The sequence below is a fragment of the Schistosoma haematobium genome, chromosome 1 (assembly GCF_000699445.3).
Source record: "Schistosoma haematobium chromosome 1, whole genome shotgun sequence".
NCBI classification, from domain to species: domain Eukaryota; kingdom Metazoa; phylum Platyhelminthes; class Trematoda; order Strigeidida; family Schistosomatidae; genus Schistosoma; species Schistosoma haematobium.
In genome coordinates, this window is record NC_067196.1 from 68,857,822 (window position 1) to 68,876,986 (window position 19,165).

The 19,165-nt window shown below is 33.7% G+C and overlaps 1 protein-coding gene across 1 annotated transcript in view; it reads left to right on the plus strand.

The window, feature by feature from the left end:
- Positions 1-19,165, plus strand: part of MS3_00001965 (uncharacterized protein) — an 88,704-nt gene that overhangs the window by 39,316 nt on the left and 30,223 nt on the right. Inside the window, exons 11-17 of the mRNA XM_051209496.1 lie at positions 3,209-3,364; positions 3,408-3,653; positions 4,434-4,610; positions 10,551-10,866; positions 12,078-12,165; positions 13,844-14,159; positions 18,108-18,253. Of these exons, the coding sequence (XP_051074954.1) occupies positions 3,209-3,364; positions 3,408-3,653; positions 4,434-4,610; positions 10,551-10,866; positions 12,078-12,165; positions 13,844-14,159; positions 18,108-18,253 (1,445 nt within the window). The remainder of the gene's footprint in view (positions 1-3,208; positions 3,365-3,407; positions 3,654-4,433; positions 4,611-10,550; positions 10,867-12,077; positions 12,166-13,843; positions 14,160-18,107; positions 18,254-19,165) is intronic.

Sequence of the window (19,165 nt, forward strand, 5' to 3'; positions counted from 1 at the left end):
TGATTATCGCATATATTCAGCCACTTCATAGTAGTATCTAGATTAAAAATAACTGCATCATCGAGATGCTTCGAATATATATTTTGTTTCACAACACTAATCTGTCATCTAAAACTAACACATATCGTTTAGTGATTTGGGCTAATTTATTCATTTTATTTAAGCACATATACATTGGTACAAGGAGGCTCCGAATATATATATATATATATATATATATATATATGCCATACAAATCATCCGATTTGTTTGTGTGTGTGGGCTAGGATACTGCCCGTGCGCTCGAGCCGAAGCAGGTGGTCTACTTATGGGGCCAATTCCCGATTCTTTAACCTAGAGGTCTAATCCATAAGGCAGTGGAGCAACGTTAGGAGACGCAGTCTCATGGTAGCCGGTGATCAGCAATAGGTTCATCCACCATTTATTCCCACAGGATCTTGGAGCCCATGTGGACCGTTTATTTGGATTTAGGGTTCTCCAACTCCCCTAGATGGATCCTCTGTATCCGCCAACTCGATTAAAGTGCCGGACATTCGCTTCTCGTCGTTTCAACTTCGTAAAGAAGATCCCCACCACGAGAAGGTAGTGAGTAGGACTTCCATGTCATTGGTTTTATATGTGTGGCCATTAGAGAGCACTTCTAGAGGAGGAGCACATTCACCACCCTCAGCCGTACCAGGGCATATATTGTTTATATAAATAAATCGGGCTAATTGAGTTCAAGTTAGATTATTATTTCCATGAATATTTGAGGTATTTCTTGTTGATTAGTACTAACTAATAGTGCTGCAGGAATTGATGATCCTTGTCATATTCAAATCTGTATCATCCAATGTTACAATCAGTGGAGTTATTTTTGCTGAAGTTGGCCTCCATAAGATTGAAATGTTTATGTTCATTAAAAATTGATTAGTAACCTACATGTCGTTATATATTGCTTAGTGCTTTCGAACGATTTCCATTCTGGCCACTTGCATAGCTTTTACTAAATTTGAATTAAGGTTATCAATGAAATCTACAACCTGGGTTTCATCCTGTGTTGGACTCGTCACTTGAATATTTCTTCATACGGGTTTTGGTGATCTCAATAATCTTTTAACTCACTATTTTACCTTATAAGCATCAACACGTTATCCACTAAAGTATTAAGTTCGCATAATCATTAATTTGTCTATGATATACATTTGACAATAGACATTAACCAGTTGCATTCATAAACATTAATACCAGAGAAATCTATAAACGCTTACAAGTAAAAACTAGTATAACTTGTTTTTATAGTAAAATTGGCTAACTTTTCATAAAATAAATAGACAGAAATTAAAGAGTTTACATCATATACCTGTTTTCCGTAATATACCGTTCTATATTATTTACTTCATTAAGAATTTTAGAGCTTTTTCTTCTCGTATTTCAATCTCCTCATTTATGTTGTTTTAATACATATAATAAATTTGTCAAATTGAATAATAATCTCGTCTAGCATTAGTTTAGCACTGGTTACATCACTACTTTCTGGAACTATTCTCATTAGTTTAACCAGTCGAATATTTTACATTTGCTCTCATATAAAAACATTGTGATGAATTAAGGATAATTTCAATTCCTTGAATATTATTTTAAAACTAGTGAATAATTATTGAAATGAAGTTTATACTGATGTTGAATTTCGAAATTGCTTTATTTCTTTTCAAGTGAATATCTTGATACATTTACAGTAGATCTTTTTTTAATTTCATTAATAGACCACGTCTGTAAGATTTACAAGTGTCCAATTCCTTTCCTCTGATACCATTTCCCTTCTTTCTTTAATATCAGTGTTGATTTACCTAGTGGAATTAAGAGTAACTTGGTTGAAAATTACATGGATATTCTTGTTATTTGATGTTTATGTTTGAAAAATCAAATAACTGACTATAAATGTATATAACATTTTGCGTCATGTCACCCGAATTCCTCAATCAACGGTTACAACTACTTTTTGTATCCCAACTGGGAATTTCTATGTCGTTACCTTTCTTCCAACTCACATCTATGCCTTCTAGCATTCCACTTCGAGCTAAGCGGTATATGTACGCCCATCTTATCAGTGTTATACTGTTATTCCGTCATTTATTGTTCGTTATGACAATTTGAAATGACTGTTTTAGCGTATCTTGATATCTTCTGTGCATATATATATATATATATATATATATATATATATATATATATATATATGTTCGTTTTTCTCATTAAGTTTGTGATACTCCTGATTTAAAAAAGAACTACCCACTATCTCTACTATTTCGACATCTTGCTAGTTCCGAACCATGTTACTTTTTTTAGTTATCTAAACTTCTTTCCACTAACAGTATTTTTTTGTTTTCAATTATTCATTTCGTTGATAAACTTTCTTATTTATTACTTATAAGTTTAATTTGTAGGATGAAGTGTCTTCCAAGCAAGTATATATTCAAGTAAAAGAGTGAATGAGTTTTACATGAAATCTAGATCAACCTGTTTTGCAAAAGATCATGTTCTTTTCTCTTTTGGTTTTGATGTTATCAATAGGTATCATCTAAGATGGTATCATCTAATCATCATTCACTATTGTCCTACTCAGTTAATCACTAACAATGTGCAAACAACTTCAACGTTTTTTTGACTTGATATAAGGTTTTGATGGAAAGGTACTAAGATGTACAAGATTAACTTTTTCCTTATACGTCAGTGTTTGACGTAAATATAATGTGACTCATTTACCAATTACAGGGATCTCTGTAGTCATCACACAGTCACTTTATTTGTGTGTAAGTATCTTATGATGTAGGGTTTCTTGTCTGCTACCATTAGCCACCATCGTACATCTCAGCATAGTGCATACGATGTCGAGTCACTTAGACTAGTAGATGTACTGCAACCTGATCTACAGAATTTAATTAGCACTAAGAAGAATATGACATACATAATATCGGTCACTGCTCTGTGATCAATCGATTGTAAGTACTATCTATCTGCTTAAACTGTAACCTACTAGTTGGAAACCGAGGTCTTCAAACGAATGAGCGGATATTATTATTGAGGTTGGTTTTTACGATAAAATATCTATAGAAGTTTCATTGTTGAAGCCATATATTTATTTTTATGAAAGTAATTGAAAATGTTTCTATTGCATATTATAACTAGTTTTGTAACTTTTATCACTGGTGTCTATTTTTTGCTTCAGCTATTTCATTTTCCATGCCCTTCTACATCGTCATTCCCGGGATCCGATCACACAACAAGATCGCTTTCAAATGAGCCGGCTATAAAATTACATGGGAATTTATATTTACCTCACATAGATGTAGATAGTCCTTCCAGGATAACTTCAGGGTCACAGGTGAGCAATTTTAATTTACATGAATAATCTCTGTTACAATTAGATATACCAAGACTTTGTCAATGAAATTCACATTGATTTTACTCATTTCTGTGTGGATTTGGATATCAGTATTATGGATCGTATACATCGTATTACCGATGCATGGGCAGCTGCATCGGAAGCTGTCAGTCGTTTATCACCATTAAGACCGTCTGATTTCAACCATCATGCAGAATGGTGTGATACAGACATAAATAATGATATTCCAGTTACAATGAAGTCTGGTCATCATCATCATGTAGAGCTGGTAAGTTATAATTTCTCTCTATTGTATGTCGATTTTTGACTGATTCTTACATAAATACTTGGTTTTGAAAAAGGTGTTATATATATATATATATATATATATATATATATATGCTACCTTTGTTGTGAATTGTCCACTTTCAACTCATATCAGTCAATTTAATGTATAAGATAGTCATTAACTAATTAAATGATAACCTATAACTTGATATTGGGTTATTTTTATTAGTTAAAAATACTGTTCATGTTCTTGTCTCCACTTGATACTGGGAGAGTCATCCAAATTGCTACAGAAACTGGACAAAGTTGGTTAGAGAATGCTGGTCGGTGGCCCATTCTCCAGTAACAGGCGTAATTAAGTTGCATTGATCCTTTGTTTTTTTTTATCTTGACTCCAGACCCATCCTTTTTTTCCGCCCTATTCCCATCATCTTCTGGAAATCACAAACACTTGGTGGTACTGTGTATTCGCTGAACTAAATATTTTAGTCGCCGATCTTTCATTTCCATTCCGGACAACACCATTAGCGTTTATTTTGTATCGAAATGAGTATTACATCACTTCGTCCCCATGGGTTTTATTGTTTCCATTATATTCATGTTGATTATCTTTGTCGGTCGATCTCTTACCATGTGATTAATTGCACTCTTCCCTATGAGTCCATAGATTAAGTCTCCATAGACGAGGAAGACAACGTATCACGTATATATATATATATAATAAACATATGTTAACTGCTGAAATGATAAATCGTGCTTTGTTGTTTATAACTTCTTTTAGAATTCAGTTAATAAATCCAAAAATTCATTCACACACAACATCCCTCCTTCAACCGATTTTCAATCAAATCAAATAGATTCATTGAGGCATTTTCAGTCATCAACGAATATGACAGTGAAATGTCACTGTTTTGAGCTTAATTTACGCTTTCCTATTCCTATAGAAGCAATAAAAACGGTAAGTTTAATTTAATTTGTATATGATTCAGAGTAACAATTAGGCTGTTATTCGTTCAATTCGTGTTTGTAATTATGATAATCGATAAAAAGACAAACAATCAGTTAAAAGATCTCCACTTAACAAATACACTAGTTATGATTGTTGTACTTCACGACAATACGAATATAATCAAATCAATATAATAATCTAAAAATGAACATGTTTTACAAGCTTCCCTATCTGTTATTCTTTAACCAATGTCCTTCAGTTTGGTCTAATTCAATCCATATATAACAATCCGAGAAAAGGATATATGCGGCGGCCTGCTTGAATATCTGGGCTACCTGTTTCTGCCATCTGATTATTTCAACAAGTTATCTGTTTTTCATTTGTTTTAATTTATAATTATGTCCATTAATCGCATAACCTATTCAGGCGCTTTTATGAAAAGCCTACGACCTTCCGCTGCACAAGTTACGAAAAAGTACTATAAAAGGCATCGTGGTGGTTGGCAATATGCGTTAAAGAGAATGAACATTAATCATATGTCAATTCCCGAGCTACTGAATTCTAACTGCCGATCACTAATCAACAAAGTGGACTATCTGCAATTCTTACTTAGTCAAAATACGTATCGTAATTGTGGTGTCATCACAGTTCAAGAATCTTGGTTGAATGATTTACAGGATGACTGCCTTGTATCACTACGTGATTTTAAAATTTATCGTCAGGATCGATCGAACAATAAAAAGAGGTGTGGTGGCGGTGTAGCTACGTTTGTAAACATAAACTGGTGTCGATCTTCGTTTGTGTGTTTTAAGTTTTCAAATGACTTTATCGACTGTCTAACTCTAAGATGTCGTCCAAAACATCTGAATAAATACAAATATGTTTATGTGACCAATATCTACGTGACCCCAGATTGCACATCATCTGCACTATCTGTTTTTGCTGATGAATTCACTGAGTTCGCTGTTACTGCCTTCAGTGATTCACTTTCAGTTGTATGTGGTGATTTCAATTCATGTGACTGTAGCTTCTTTAAATCACTAGGTCACCAAAATGTAGTAGATTTTCCTACCCGTCTGGATGCTCATCTAGACTTCGTCTTCATTAATGATGTGGGTATATATGCGACTCGTAAACGTGCTCCATTGTCTAGCTCAGATCACTGTATAATTCGTGTTCTACCTAAAGTATATGGAAAGCATGGGAAGAGTACACTCCTACGTCAAACCAGAAAAGTCAAATATAGGAATTACACAGAAGAAAATATCCGAAATCTGAAAAACATGTTTCATACGACTAACTGGGAATTATTTACAGATGACTCACTCGAAAACACTACTGATGTTATCACTTGTTACCTTAAATTTTGTTTTGATATTTGTTGTCCCACCGAAACCATTTTTGTAAGTTTTGATCGACTTACATCTTCACAACTAAAACGACTACGAAGGATGAAAGAAAGCATGTACAAGGAGAAAAACTCTAATGAAGTTCGTAAGCTAAATGGTCTGATAAACCTAGAGATTAGACGTCTCAACTGTATGTTTACTCAAAAGCTCTTATCTTGCAAAAACTCTCCAAGTATGTGGAAATTCTTTAAAGAACTTACAGGTGACAGAAAGTTTAGAACCGATAACCAGCTGAATGTTTGTGACTTAAATAAGTCTTTTGTACGTCAGTCATCTGATGTGATGCTCCCTCTATCCACGGGTTTAAAAACTAGCTGTGTTCCTACTTTCACTGAAACTGATGTACGAGGATGCCTCCAGTCGCTTAATTCATCTCGATGTTTGGGACCTGATGGTATCCCAAACATCCTTTTTAAAAAATGTGCTGACGTTCTGTGTCATCCGTTCACAACTATATTTAACAGATCCTTCTCATCTAATCTCATACCGAAAATGTGGAGAAAGATGAAGATAATTCCTGTAACCAAGAAAGCATTTGGTGATAAGAATGTAAAATTTAGACCTATTGCAATAACTTCACCCTTCCTCAAAACCATGGAAAAATTATTAATTCTTCCACTTCAGCCTGCGATAAAAGAGCATACTGACACATACCAGTTTGCATACAGGCGCAAAAGAAGCACTTTAGATGCTGTTGCAGTTCTGCATCACAACATAGTGTTCAACTTAGAAAAGGGTAAGAAGTATGTTCGATGTACTTTTCTGGACTATACTTCAGCTTTTGACTCTATACCAAGACAACGTTTACTTAACAAGTTAATCAGCGTCAACACTGACAGCTGGATAACCAACTGGCTATGTTCCTACCTCTCTGGAAGGGAACAATACACTGTGTTTGGAGGAAAGTGTTCAGAGTCTCTACTGTCTCATGAAGGTGTACCACAAGGAGCTGTTCTTTCACCTCTTCTATTTTTTTTTTCTACATGACCTGCCATCTTCCACAGAAAACACTTTTGTGAAGTATGCGGATGACCTCACTGTATGTATGCCTATATTTTCCTCTTTACATCCCATAGAAATGAATGAGTTTTTGTCTCGTATTGATTGTTGGTCTGTTGGTAATGGTCTCATACTTAATCCGTCTAAATGTCAAGCTGTTAACTTTAGCATGAGACATAAACGGAATATAAACACTATTTTGAGATCCCATAGTGCTTGTACCATCGGAGACTCTTTGATAAACTCAGTGTCGAAGGTCAATTATCTTGGTGTCACCTTTTCCTCTGATCTCTCTTGGTCTTCCCACGTTTTATCGTTATCGAAGAAGGTTTTCCGTCTGACCTATTACATAAAGAGATTGCATGCTCTTGGAATTACTCGTCATTTACTCTTACAATTTGTCAATTCTTGCATACTACCTATTATTCTTTACTGTTCTCCATTATTCTTTCCCGGGCTTTTGAGAAAAGACTTTGCTGTATTGCGAAGAGTGCTGAAGGCAGTTAGCAAGGTGTGTGGTGAATCTTTCGAGGTCATAATTAATATGGTTGTGGATAGACATTTAAAATCATGCAAACTCCTGGCAGGTGTCATTTTATCAGATACTAGCCATCCCCTTCACTCTTATCTTTCTCCTTGTATATCTTCTGGTAGAACAAGACGTAATTACATTAAAATCCATGCACGCAAGGAAAAGTACAAATGTTCTATAATACCTTATCTAGCAAATTTACTCTGTGACGAACAGGTTGTTAGAGTTAATCTAGCCAATAACCTGCATTCTTAACATGACTTTAATTTTAAATGTTGTACTGTTTTTCAGATATTTTTTTTAAACTTTTTTTTGTCTTTGTTACTATTTTTGTTTGCATAAGTAACTTGATGAAATACCCTGTGCTGAGAATTCTATATTGTACCAAAATATAATATTGAATAAAGCCATTAATAATAATAATAATAATAATAATAATAATAATAATAATAATAATGCAAGATATTAGACACAATTGAATTGCATAGAATAGAAATGATATATGTTTATATAAAAGTTATGTAGCAGTGTTTCAGTGTGTACAAAATTAACTAATAGAACAATTCTAGTATGTAGAGTTTCATTTACCCGTTCAATGTAAAGACAAATCAATGTGTACAAATCATTTTCTTAATGTCAGATAAATTCAAACGTTTAATATTCATTCCTATGCAATTGATCTTCTTAATAGCTTGATTCGAAGTGGTATGGGAAAATAAATAGCAGTCAGATTTTCCAGATATTCATTTATCTAAAAAATTTGTTTATCTATGTCAGGGTCAGCTTTTGATTACTTCACCTGAGGTTTTTAATAATTCATGTCTAAAATCTTTACTATGGTTGAACTGGTGAATACTGTTGATGCGGTGAAACGTATACTTTATTTTCCAATTGAATCCCATCACTTTAAAGTTAACGATTACAATCAAAACATATGATAATTTGTTTTCTGTGAAATAACTCGATAAACATTATTCCATGCTTTTATCATGAGAATCCATAATAACTTGTAAGACTAGAACCATAAATTAAATTCATAATAATTCTACTGTTTTTAAGGATAAGGATAATTTTTTAACGTTTAGTGATGATGTTTTTACCTCAGCAATCCAAATAATCCATTTAATATATGTACTTTGTCTAGTAGTGTTGTTAAGTCACATGCAACAAATGTCGAATCTTCTGTTGACTATCGATTTCTGTTGTTAGTAATCAGTGCAATTCTACCTTACATTAAAGAAGGGAACTTACCTCTTTTTTCGCTTTTTTTCTTTGGTCCTTTAGCGTCCCACTTTTTTTCCCAACTTATTGATATTCTCTTGTCACTTGTTGTCTAGTCAGTAAGCTGCTCTGTGAAATACCGAGTAAACTTTCAACCAACTTTCCAAACCGTAGTCACCACTTTTGAATGGGGCAGAAGTAAGATATTCCTAGTGATAAATAACATCTCTACCGGTGCAGTCTTTCAAAATTTGCCTAAAGGGATTATAAAAGCTTTTCTATAAAAGTGTCGATCGTTTCCACAGCTCTATGAATCTTCTTTTATTGGTGTTGTTTAAATTTTCAAATTTATTACTTTAAAATCGACAACTCATGCAATCCGAAATACTGTCTATGATTTATTTGTTGAAGAGTTGTCCTTTTTGCTTTATGGTTTCATTCTTTAGTGTATTGATGAAATCTACAGCTATAGTCTAGTTTACTTTTTCAGGTTTTTGATGAAAAAGGTTTTTTCTGTAATGCGGAGGGTTAAAAAAGTATTAATTGGTCCCTCAGACCTCTCATAACATTCAAGTACAATCCGATTCCATCTATTTACCAGCATATTTCTTTTTGAATGATGATTTTCCTTGCATTTAGTATTCTATAACCGACTATCGCTAATATTCGAAATTGCTGATTAATCAATCTCTGTTGCCATGTCTATTGTCTGCGCTGATTATTCTGACATAGTATTGTGCTAACTAGTATTTTGCTATAAGTGGAATGCAGAACGTATGTTTCGTCCTACCTAGGACTCGTCATTTGAATTTTTCGTATCTCAATGTCATCATTAAGAAGTTATATTTTCTTCGGGAACTTATGATATTTTAATGTGTTCGATTGTTATGTATCACTTATCACTGTTCGAACTATCAAATGAAATATCACTAGCTTTACCACAATATTATATGCTATGGGTCATCGGCTTAGTGTTTAAATTTGTTTTTGGTTGGATTGTATCATATTTATTATTTTCATTATTATTAGTACTATCATACAAATATTTTTGTGTTTTCTAATTGTATTAGAATCAACATAAAGCTGAACTCAGTATAAAATTAAATGCATCGATTGTTTACAGCTAACGTATATATATATATATATATATATATATATATATATATATATATATATATATATATATATATATATATATATATTAGATAGATTAGATAAACACCCCGTAATCACGACATTAATTTATATGGTCTTTGTAGTATGTAACAATGTTTTGTTTTACTTAACTATAAATGTAATAAGAAGTGACTTAATTAATCAAATAAAATTATAGTTTGACACTCCAGAACATATAATCATATATTATGTTACTGGCCTGTCAAGTTGATAATATGTACGTAATGCAATTACTTCTTTATAAAAAAATCCGTAGCTTGGATTTTTGTAGCAATTCTTTATATTTCTTTTATATGGGATAATTGTTAACTAATCATCAAGTAAGAATAAAACTAGTGTAAAAATGTGTCTTTCTGTATTACTTTGACTGATTTCTGGAATCAAATAAATCCATATCAACATTCTTTGTGTTTTCACTATGCGTCTTCATATTTGGGTTCCCAGCACCAAGTACAAGTCATTTAAGGATTCATGAGGCATAACAGTTTACGTATTGAATGACATGTTTAGCTTGGGAATCCCTCATTAAGTTTTAGCGCTATTTCTGTAAACATATCAAAAACTTATTTTCTTGCACACAGTTCACTTTTTTGTGTATTTTTTTAAAAATAGACCTCTGGTCAAAAAATTGCAGAAATCCGTTCAAAATTATGGGGTGCCGGGACAGTATACAACTCGAATCAATCAAATTCTGTACAAAGTATATCATGGTGGTCTAGGACAGTTCGTAAAGAATATCTTTCTATATTTATGAAAAAAATTCGTCTAAATTTTGATAATTCCAAAGAGTCATCCCCGAAATTACAACCATTTGGTAGACCAAACGATCATTTACAAAATGTTACAAAATCTAAAATTTCTTCTTTTAGAAATGGAAAGCATAACGGAAATGAACAGGAACTAGAACTAATTATAGGATCCATATCAGGTGAATAGGAATTTATTTTGCAATAACTTTAATCACATTTGGCATTAAAATGTTTCCGATTACTTAGCAATATTATATGATTTTGAGTGGCTTTCTATTCAAACGCAATATTGGAAATTGTTAAACCTCAGGCTGGTTAAGCCTTAAGTACTAATAAACTCTATTATTGAATAAGTTAAAGGGTCATACGAGAAGGAGTTGAAAGAATTTTCTTATGATTGACATTTTAATCATCAGCTGATCAAAATCTTATGTAAAAATTTGATATGAAATAAACAATATTACGTGTTTGTTGTTGTTAGAATGATAATAATACTAATAAAAACGGTAGTTTGTAGGTTATATTCTTCACAGATTGATCTCAATTCGAGTATCGAAGTAAACCAACAAGCACCTGACAACTGTTTCGTCTCAGTATGATACTTCTTAACCATGCGCACTTATGACCTCATCAGGGACCAAACTTCATAACCTTCAGGTTTTTGCATAGAACATTCAACCATTAGAAACACTAAGTTGGTGTCCAGTAATAAAACCCTAACTTCAATTCAGGATGTGGTATGACGATCATCCAATGGAGTTGATGACGGTTGCTACACTCCTGATTTCTCACTAAAACTCCAAGTACATGCTGAATTAAGGCTCTAGTGATCTAATTATTATCGTTTTGTCAAAGCAGTCTTGTGTAGATTGGTTTAATTTGTAGGTCGTATTCGCCACAAATTGATCTTAATAGGGGTACTATTGAAGACCAATCACATTGGGTAGTCATCCCCTTATATCGCGAATCGTTAAAGTTAGATAAAGCTTTTTAAGTATAAACAAGCTATCTTTGAAATCTTATCGTGAATTGATTGCTTCCGTACTGGCTTAGTTGAGAAATTAACGTGGAAGTTAGCGGAATTAAACGTCGTTTTCATGTATCCGTTCAGTGAACCTGTGAAAATGTCACTCGCTATGTCACCTTTGAAATCAAGTCTTCATATATGTACTTCTTTATGAATTTAATAGAGTATGAATTTGCCAATAGAGTTGTACTTGATTAGTTTCTTTTCTCTTATCATAAATTCTTAAAAATATCAAGCAAGAAATAGATTTTCTAAATTTCAAACTCAGGTATTTTGCATCTCTGCTCTATCACAGATCATAATTCTTGTTCACAAATACCTCTCTTTCTGTTTCTTTTAATATAATTCTTTTTTTATGTGAAGTACATTTGGCTAATGATGATCTAAACATACAATCAATGCCTATCGTATATTTCACAACAAAAATGAATCCTATTCCTGAACCAATCAAGTAAGTGTAATGTATATATATATATATATATATATATATATATATATAATCCTAAAAATATATTATTACTTTTCCAGTCACGTTTTATATTAAACACGTTATGATTCTACTTTTGATGAGGATAATGATTTATAAAAGTTGGTTGAGATTGTGCGCCTTTTAAACACCGATTCTGTGCTTTTAACGTCTAAGCTCTCACCATGGTACCTGAAAGTCATGAATCTTGGGTTCGTATTACTGAAGAGTTATATTATTGAACGAATTATCTCTCCAGTACTTCTTGGTTTTCAACGATACCTTATTTAAAGTTGATAGATGACAAATACCACCAACGAATTAAAACAATGTCTACAAAGCTACTTCATCTCATTACTTTTAATACTTTTATGTGATTAATAAGAACGTTTGTCTAAATCTGATCGAATAGTTTCACAGTATTTGAGCGCCGAATTGATATGAAACGTTGGATTTACATCAAATTCATTCTCTTGAGATTTTAAAAATACATTCTTTCTCTTTCATGTTTTATGTGATTAGTTTTCATTGTAGATTCATTAAAGTTAATTTTCTTAGAGCTTATAATTATAAGGTGAATCTTTTGAAAAATGATTTGAAATGTGCAGTGGATATATATATATATATCTTAATTACAACAAGTGTAATTGTCATCATCTTTAATTGGAGATCTTAACTAAGATTATTTGAAATCGATAAGAAGTCCTTAGTTGATATTCATGATTTATATACCTTGAAATTTTGAGCTTTGTATTATCTCTCTTACTATTTATTCTTTAATCTTATTTATTTTCTGTTTTAAGTATAATTCTTATTTACTTGAAATGAAATCGCATTATATTCAAAACATTCATTCTTATTAGATTCTACAGTTAAAGCTTCAAATTATTTTTGGTTAAAGGAATAAATAATTTTGTTGGCAAAAACACTTTTAATATTGGGATTGTAAGGAATATTTAAATGAACACACATAAATAACGTGGGATAAGAGAGTTTATCTTATTTAAACATATAATGATTGATATAATGAGGCTCCGAATATGTATGCTCCACACTTCATCATTCGATTTGTTTGCGTGTGAGGGCTGGGATACTGCCTGGGTGTTCAAACCGAAGCAGGTGGTTTTTTAGAGGGCCACTCCCCGGGTCTTTGATCTAGGGGTCTGATTCACAATACAGTCTAAAATTAACTTTAATGGAACTGTTGGTTTATGTACTTTAAAGAAATCTTCAAAGCATTGATGCATAAACTGGCTTCACTCTCTCCTTCTTTGAAGACATTTGATTGTTGGTGAATCTGATTGATGTTCATTACTTTTGTGAAAACAATGATTTTCAGCTGTCTAAGAAATATTCCAAAGTTTTTTTTTCCTTTTCTTCTTGGAAATTATGGAGTAATTCCAAGGTATCTACTGATGTCATAACAATACTAATAACTTCACATTAACATCCGTAGATTTCGATCTTCAGTTACCAAAATTTGTCAGCATCGTCAAATGAATTTTTGTGTTTACTGTTTGCAACTTAATAAATTTGTGTGATTGAATATATTTTTTGCATTACGTTACTAGTTCATTGTATTTTGAAGTAAATACTGATTATAGAATATTTGAGTAGTACTTCATCATATAAATAATTATATAGTATTCAATTTGATTTTCAGAGTGTATATACGCATATCTCCCAGTGGACAAACTGATCTTGTCGAGTGTGTAAATGAAAATCCAATGAATAAAGATTTTGATGAACAGACAACAACTAGAGAACAACCTGCTCAATTTGAAGTAGGCGTTGATCTAACAACATTTAATGAGTGTATTTCATCATCTGATCAATTTTATGATCCAAATAAATCTAATCATGATCATTCTGTTGAATGGTCATTATGGAATCAAGCTAATCCTAAGCAAAATTGTTTTATTCCTTTAGTAGTCAGAAAGAACTTTGCTCAAGATGCACCAAAACCTCATTCTAAACAGGTTAGTGATTTCTAGTCTCGTATTAACTACTAATGCAATAAAAATGTTTACATGTGTTATTCATTTCATAAGTCGGTTACTATCAGGAAAATGTTTTGAGAATGAAGTGATTATCTGTCTATTCAACAATAGATTACCTTAATAAAGTTTAGATTATCACTAAAAGTTTAAAATTTATCAAATATTCAAGAATATTTACGTCTTACTTACATCTTCCAAATCTTCTCCATCAATTGTGATTGGATTGGTGCATTCTGTGTTGTATCGGAGAATCCTGCTTTTCCCTTTGTGTATATTGAGACCTACTGCTGCTGAGGCTGCTGCTACACTGCTCGTCTTCTCCTGCATTTGTTGTTGCGTTTGGTATAGAAGGGCCAGATCATCTGCGAAGTCCAGATCGTCCAACTGCATCCTAGATGCCCATTGTATCCCGTGCTTCCCTTCAGATGTTGACGTCTTCATGATCCAGTCGATCACCAGGAGAAAGAGAAAGGGTGAGAGTAAGCAACCTTGCCTAACACCGGTCTTCACTTCGAACGACTTTGTCAACTGTCCTCCATGCACAATTTTGCAGTGTAATCCATCATATGAACTCTGTATGATGTTGACTATCTTCTGAGGCACGCCATAGTGTCGAAGAAGTTTCCATAGTGTTGTTCTGTCCACGCTATCAAATGCCTTTTCGTAGTCAATGAAGTTGATGTAGAGTGATGAATTCCATTCAATTGATTGTTCCACAATGATCCGTAGAGTTGCGATTTGGTCTGTACACGATCTATCCTTACGGAATCCTGCCTGTTGGTCACGAAGTTGGGCGTCTACGCAGTCCTTCGTTCTGTTTAACAATACCCTGTTAAAGACTTTTCCCGGTATTGAGAGAAGAGTGATGCCCCTGTAGTTATCACAGTTGCTGAGATCGCCTTTCTTCGGTATTTTGATCAGAAGTCCTTCTTTCCAGTCTGTTGGTACTTGTTCCTCATCCCAAATCTTATTGAAGAGAATGTGGAGTATCCTTGCAGTTGCCGCTACGTCTGCTTTCAGTGCCTCTGCTGGGATGTTGTCCGGTCCTGCTGCTTTGCCACTCTTGATTTGTCTGATGGCCATGCTGATTTCTTCAATTGTTGGTGGGCCAACATTGATTAGGAGGTCCGTGGGTGCTGCTTCGATGTTGGGTGGGTTCAGTGGGGCTGGTCGATTCAAGAGTTCTTTGAAGTGTTCTACCCACCTATTTTGTTGCTCTTCAATGTTGGTGATTACCTCGCCTTCCTTGCTTTTCACTGGTCGTTCTGGTTTGCGGCGATTTCCAGAGGGTTTCTTTGTCGTGTCATACAATTGTCTCATGTTTCCTTCTCTTGCAGCCTTTTCCGCCGTCGTTGCTAAATCTTCCACATATTTACGTTTGTCGGTTCTGATGCCCCTCTTCACTTGTTTGTTCACTTCTGTGTATTCAGCTTGTGCCTTGGCTTCTTCTGCTCTTGTTCGACTGGTATTGATTGCTGCCTTCTCGTTCCTCCTTTCTTGAATCTTATCCAGTGTATCAACAGTGATCCATTCCTTGTGATGGTGCTCCTTGTGGCCCAGGACCTCATGACATGTTGAAATGATTGCCTCTTTTATCCCCTTCCAGTTGCTCTCCATAGTAGTTCCTTCTCCATTGAGCCTGAAACTTATTGCTGGGGACTATCTTGAATTTGTTGAGTTTGTCAGTATCCAGAAAAAAAGTATTGAACTTTTGAGATATTGTCTGCATCGTTGTCCAGTAATTCTAGAGTCTCAATTTCATCTTGGCGACCAGCAAGTAATGATCTGATGCTATATCAGCTCTTCTCTTGGTTCTCACATCCTCCATCGTCCTCCTGAACTTTTCGTTGATGCAGATATGGTCGATTTGGTTTTGTGTAGTGTGATCCGGTGAAGTCCATGTGGTTTTGTGTATGCGTTTATGTGGGAATATGGTGCCGCCTATGACCAGTTTATTGAAGGCACATAGGTTTGCAAATCTCTCACCCTATTCGTTCCTTTCTCCCAGTCCGTGTCGTCCCATGATGTCTTCATATCCAGTGTTGTCCGTTCCAACCTTGGCATTGAAATCTCCCATCAGAATGGTCAGGTCCTTTGTTGGGCACTTCTCCACGATTGACTGCAGCCTATTGTAGAATTGATCTTTAGCGTCTTCATTGTAGTCGTTGGTGTGTGCATAGCATTGGATGATGTTCATTGAAATGCCCTCTTTCTTTGTTTTAAACGAGGCTTTGATGATCCTTGGTCCATGAGATTCCCATCATATAAGTGCATTTTGCGCTTGTTTGGACAGCATCAATACAACTCCTTGTGTATGTGGTGCATTTTCTTCTTCATGGCCGGAGTATAACAGGAGCTCTCCTGTAGTTAGTCGTTGTCGTCCAACTTGTGTCCAATGTGTTTCACTGATCCCAAGTACCTCTATGTTGTATCTTCTCATTTCTGCAGCAATTTGGAAGGCTCTCCCGGTGTCCCACATTGTACGAGCATTCCATGTACCTAAATAAATGGTTGCTCTGGTTGTCAGAAGGGGCATCGGCCTCATAAATTCCGAAGGAATTCGGCTTTCATCATGAAGCGTCATAATTCTTCTAAAAGAAGACCTTCTGACTCCCAGGGCAGAGTTTAGAAGGTTTGAATAATTTTTTCTGGTTAGCGTTTTTTTAGCGAGTTAGTTTTCTACGGGATGGGGACGCTAACCCCATGCCCAACTCTCTTCCTTTATCCGGGCTTGGGACCGGCAGTAGTCTACGGAGGGACTCCAGGCGGAGTTATTTACGTCTACATAACTATTTTTATGACAGAAATTACTTGTGAAGTTACCTGATTTCAACTCTATTTAATTCGTCATTTTTTAAACATGTATCTAAAATGTACTGTGGTAAATTTTTGATTTCTGCATACCGTACGATTTACATGCTCCACCAAGTCATAAAACTATATCATTTGATAACCACTTTTACTCTGTCCTGTCAAACAGATAAAAATTCTTGCAGAAATATGGTTTTCAGTACTGATTGGTCATTTTCTGACTCTAACTTTGAATATGTGATAGTCAATCAATGATTCTAAACTGATAACTCATGGATACATGTACAAATTATTAAAGGTATACGAATTGAAGTGAACATAAAATCACCCATATCATTATTTTTTTATCACTCTACTATTAAGTGTCGATAAACATATAATTTTTCTTTAGTACTAAGTTTCGTCATATGTGTGGTCTAAGTACCACAGCTATAAAAATAGTTGAAGCCTATCCTTCATAAAATTTAATGAATGTAATGTGAATTTTTTTTAAATACATTGATAAAATTGGTAAATTTAGAGTGCTGTTAAAAAGATGAGGATATTTTGTCCAAATACTAATTTTATAATGTTTTTGAAACTTTATAAACTATCTTGGTCACTTATTGCCCTAAATGTACCCATGTTTTCTGTACCTATATTAATCTTGGTGGTAGAACGATTATAAATTTAGTGTACAACGTTGAAATACTAGACATGTCACTGAACAACATGATTTTAGATAAAACCCGCAACTGTTATATAGTTTTACCTGTAAAATATTGTGAATAATCCTTGAAAACTTATGTTGATCCTCCTATTATTTGACTGAATGGAATGGCAACTGACCACTTCTATTTCTACCCATACGGATTTTCCCTTTCTGTTCTACGTGGTATAATGTTCCAACTTGTTTCGATACACTTCTGTGTGATTTAATGAATAGACATATTTATGTATTTCTCAAAACATCAGTCATATGTTAAGTTGAAATATTGAGTTATGCTATTCTAGTTCTCTGTTGTCTTAGTCTACCTAAATAGAGTCTTGTTTATCTTGTTTTCACTGAACTAGTCAGACTTTTTTTTTTAATGTACTTCTATCAGTGTTTTTATTTATTGTTTTTTCTTTATTTAGATAACTTATTACCCTGGTAATAAAGCTCATATGTTCGCCTATCGCCAATCTGCTAGTATGCATACCCACTTATTTGTACACTTTAAAATACCTTTGGCTGAAATCACAATTGAACATAAACAAACAGTAGAACTACTTTGTTTACGGTTAGTTCAACTTCTAAATGTTAATGTTGAATTGATTCCTTGATAAATTTTTGTTTGTTTATACGTACCGACAATAAAATGAGTTCATATTAGACTATAAGCAATGGAATTTATATCTTTATTTCTAACTAAATTGGAGTGAGTTTTGTCCATAGATCCATAAGAATGCTTTGAATAATACGAATCTTGGAAACATTTAATAAAAACTTAGTTAAATCTGAGACCATAGTTTTATAATGTGATAGCCAACAATTGTTTTTGCAGTGAAATATCTAGCTTAACGTATTTTGTTGTACAATTTTTAGAAAACTATATTTACATCATATTAAAAGTGTTTTTTTATCTCTGTATAGACGTTAACACTTAGTTATTTCTAGTTTAATAGTCAGTTAGTTTGGAATTCCCCCCTAAAAATGATGTAAACAATCAAGTGATTTTAGAAATCGAAGCGATTTGTTAATTTTCCACTGGTTCAATGTTGAAACATTTAATTATCCAGTATATTAGCAACCGTGTTGGATGTAGGCCAGTTACCCACTAAAGACAATAAAAGATGGCCAAACAATATCGTGGAGTGGTTAAAGTTAGACACTGACACCATAAGATGCCGGCTCAGTAGTCTAGAGGTTGAGCGTTGGCGTGCGAATCCTAAGGTCTTGGGTTCAGGTCTCATGTGCAGGATCGTGGATGCGCACTGCTGAAAAGTCCCATACTAAAACGAAACGGCAATCCATTGCTTCCAGGTTTTTAATGATGGTCTGACATTGATAGGTTCATCATCTCAATTAGAACTAAATAATCTCCACAACCCTGTACTGATATTAGCAATATGTTGAGTCATTAACTCATTACTATTTCTAGGAAAGATATTAAATTAATTCATCACCATTTATATGGTATAATTTTGTAGTT